At 39.8% G+C, this 3709-nt stretch overlaps 1 protein-coding gene across 1 annotated transcript; it reads left to right on the top strand.

Moving 5' to 3' along the window:
- The first annotated feature begins 446 nt into the window (after positions 1-446).
- On the top strand, positions 447-1406 carry LOC112910918 (olfactory receptor 56A3-like). Its single transcript, XM_025987232.2, has one exon. The coding sequence runs from the start codon at positions 447-449 to the stop codon at positions 1404-1406; it is 960 nt and encodes a 319-aa protein (XP_025843017.2).
- Positions 1407-3709: the final 2303 nt, after the last annotated feature.

Here is a 3709-nt window from a genome sequence, read left to right as displayed (position 1 = left end):
TTACTTCCTTAAAAGCTTCATTGTGGATCCCACCTAGCCCTTCGAATGCATTTCTGTACATTTTAAATTTTAAACTGAAATGTACTCTAAGATCTTGACATTATATATCTCATTTAAGTAACATTTGATGCTTAAATTATTTTTGATTCATTAAATATTAATCAGGTCAACAAACTGAGAAGACACATTCACACAAGAAACAATGTGAGATGAAAAGCAGATGAAAGAACAAAAGAACAAAGATGAAGACATTATATATTCAATAAATGTCTATTAGCCACCTCTGATGTGTCAAAAAAAAATGTGCTAGGCACAGGGCTGTAGAGTAGATGTTACCCTCATAGATTTTACAAGCTAAGTCCATAGTCATCAGAGTCTATGATGGACTAACTCCTTATCTCTTCTTCAGCCACTCAAAGACATCTGCCTCACTAAAATCACTGCTAATGCTACCTTATAACAGCAGCTGCCTCTCTACTGAAGTCTCAGACTTCATCCTGAATTGCTTTGTCAGGTCTCCCAGCTGGCAGCACTGGCTATCTCTGCCCCTCAGCATCCTCTTCCTCGTGGCCATGGGGGCCAATGCCATCCTCCTGATCACTATACAGCTAGAGGCCTCTCTGCACGAGCCCATGTACTACTTGCTTGGCCTCCTTTCCCTGTTGGACATCGTGCTCTGCCTCACTGTCATCCCCAAGGTCCTGGCTATCTTCTGGTTTGATCTCAGGTCCATCAGCTTCTCTACCTGCTTCCTCCAGATGTTCATCATGAATAGCTTCCTGCCCATGGAGTCCTGCACATTCATGGTCATGGCCTATGACCGCTATGTCGCCATCTGCAAGCCTCTGTACTACCCAACTATCATCACTGACCAGTTTGTGGCAAAGGCTGTTCTCTTCATCGTGGCCCGGAGCACATTTCTTACTACACCTACTCCCATCCTTTCTGCCCGGCTGCATTACTGTGGAAAAAATATAATTGAGAACTGTATCTGTGCCAACCTCTCTGTGTCCAAGCTCTCCTGTGATAATGTTACCCTTAACAAAATATACCAGTTAATTGTGGCCTGGACTCTGCTGAGCTGTGACCTCATCCTCATCTTCGTCTCCTATATCCTCATCCTAAAAACTGTTCTAAGACTCAAGGCAAAAGGGGCAGCTGCCAAAGCTCTGAGCACATGCGGCTCTCATTTCATTCTCATCCTCTTTTTTAGCACCATCCTGCTGGTTTTGGTTTTTACCCACATTGCCAAAAAAAAAGTTTCCCCTGAGATTCCCATCTTACTTAATGTCCTACACCATGTAATTCCTGCAGCTCTCAATCCCATTGTCTATGGGGTACGAACCCAGGAGATTAAAAAGGGCATTAGGAAGTTACTGAGGAGGGTAGTAGAGAGATGCAAGTAATTGTACTCTAGCTTGACTTCTCTCAACCACGAATACTCAAAATCACTATTGGAAGGCAGGGACTTGGAGATAAAAATACAGTCCTAATCCTCTCTCTGGACATGCCTGAAGACATGAACTGTATGGTTTCCCTCTTACTTCCCCCAGCCATGATGCTGAAGACTGTGCATCACACCTCCTTGTCTGCTCCTCATTAAATCCCTTTTAGGGTCAGTGTGATAGAAAATAAATACTCATTTAAAGATGTGTGGCTGATAGGAAGCATCGGTATTTACTGACAGTGTATTGACTTTAGAAAAGTAAAATGAGATTAAAAAGCAACTGTTTAAAAATATTGCCAGTAACCAGTATGCTTTAACCTTTCCCTCAGGCATTCAAACATATTTACTGATCGTTACGTTATGTCCAGCACAGAACTAGAAAATGAGACTCTAACATACATAAATCTTGAGCACATTACTCTCATACGCCTGGTGGAACACCCATAAACACGTAAAATCAATGTAGAAGGGTTAGATTAAAACTCATCAATAAGCCCAGAGGAGAGAGGAATTTGTTTGTGTAGGTGGGATTCCTTGAATATCTGATCTCCTCCTTCAGTCCCTTAGTCAGAGCTGCCTCCGTAACAGCTTCTCGAAAACATGAACCACTGTCTCTGGGACTTTTTTGCTTGTTGTTCCTCTGACCACATAGCTCGTTCCCTCCTTGGGTCTCCCTGACCACAGTATTTAATAATAGTGTTCAACAATATTCCCCCCAAAGCACAGATGATATTCTAACACTTTCTCTGTTTCCCTGTTCCGCACAGCATCAATCATTATATACTAACTGTATATTTTGCTCATCTATTTATTTTGTCAGCCCACATTCACTAAAATATAAGGAGCAAAAGGGCAAGAACTTTTGCCTGATGTGTTCATTGTTGTATTTCCAGTGTCCAAACAGTGCTAGGTGTACAGGAGAGACCATAAATGTTTGTGAAATCAATGACTGAATACAAGTTGAATAAATGATTAAATGTATGCTAGTTACTAGGAATATAATTCAGATATGGTCCTTGTTCTCTGAGTTCTTACATTGCATATTAAGAGTGAGGGAGACTATATCTCATGCAAGAATCCACGGTCTGAAATCTGAAGACAGCACAGAATATTGCCTTGGGACAGATGGAGGCTTAGAGGTAAGATCAGAAGTACATTTTTAGGTACTGAGTTTGAATACTCATGAGAAACACAAGTATAAGTATATAGTAAGCACAGGTTACTACACATGGGTTTAACACTCAAATAAGATGTACACTTGAGAATTGACTACAGATCATACTTGAAGCAATGGAGTAGGTGGAAGGGCCTAAGGAAATAATAAATAAGATGAAGAGAAGGAAGCCCAGCAAAAAGCCCTGCTGAATCCCTATATCATCCCTACTTCTGCTAAGCGGACATTAGCATGGAGATTACAAAAAGATGTAGTGGTCAGGATAAAGGGAACACAAATAAGAGAGTCGCAAGAAGAAAGCCTTCAATGGGTGCCTAGGTGGCTCAGCCTATTAAGAGTGTGCCTTCAGCTCAGGTCAATATCTTGGGTCCTGGCATCAAGCCCTGTGTCATGCTCCATGCTCAGTGGGGAGCTTGCTTCTCCCTCTCTCTCTGACCCTTACGCCTACTTATGCTCTCCCTCTCTCAAATAAATAAATTAATAAAATATTTTTTAAAAAGCACTTCAAAATGGACTGTGATCACTTAAGAAGTTATGATTACCTTCATCCAAGGCCACCTGTAGTTTTCTATATAAGTAACTTAATGTTTAAAAGACATTGAAAATGGATGGGCCTATGTGGCCCATTATAAAACATAAACCATATAAATGAATAGTTTAAACAGGTAAAGAAGAAATTCTTACATATGTTTTTACTGTCCTCGTAGCTCACATAAAGATACTTGCTCTGTTAAAGCACCATCTATTGACAAAAGAGGGAGATAAAATATATTTTAAAAGTAATTGTTGCAAGTTTCCAAATCTGTAAAAATTATAAACCTTTAGCTCCAAGAAGCTCAAGAGACCCAAGTTTAAGAAACTTGAGAATATACTAAAGTACATCTAAACCAATTGTTCAGAAGTAATGATAAAGAAAAAAATTGTAAAATCCAGAAATAAAGACACATTACATACAAAGGGATTAAATTAAGCACAACAGAAGATTTCAGAAACAGTGCAAGTGAAAAGACAGTAAAGGAATATTTGTATAAAAACTGGGGTAAAATGTACACAAAACTCATCACCAGTAGACTCACACTACAACGTTT

The sequence above is a fragment of the Vulpes vulpes genome, chromosome 11 (assembly GCF_048418805.1).
Source record: "Vulpes vulpes isolate BD-2025 chromosome 11, VulVul3, whole genome shotgun sequence".
Classification (NCBI taxonomy): domain Eukaryota; kingdom Metazoa; phylum Chordata; class Mammalia; order Carnivora; family Canidae; genus Vulpes; species Vulpes vulpes.
Note: the sequence above shows the minus strand (reverse complement) of the source record. Positions and strands in the feature narration are given on the sequence as shown.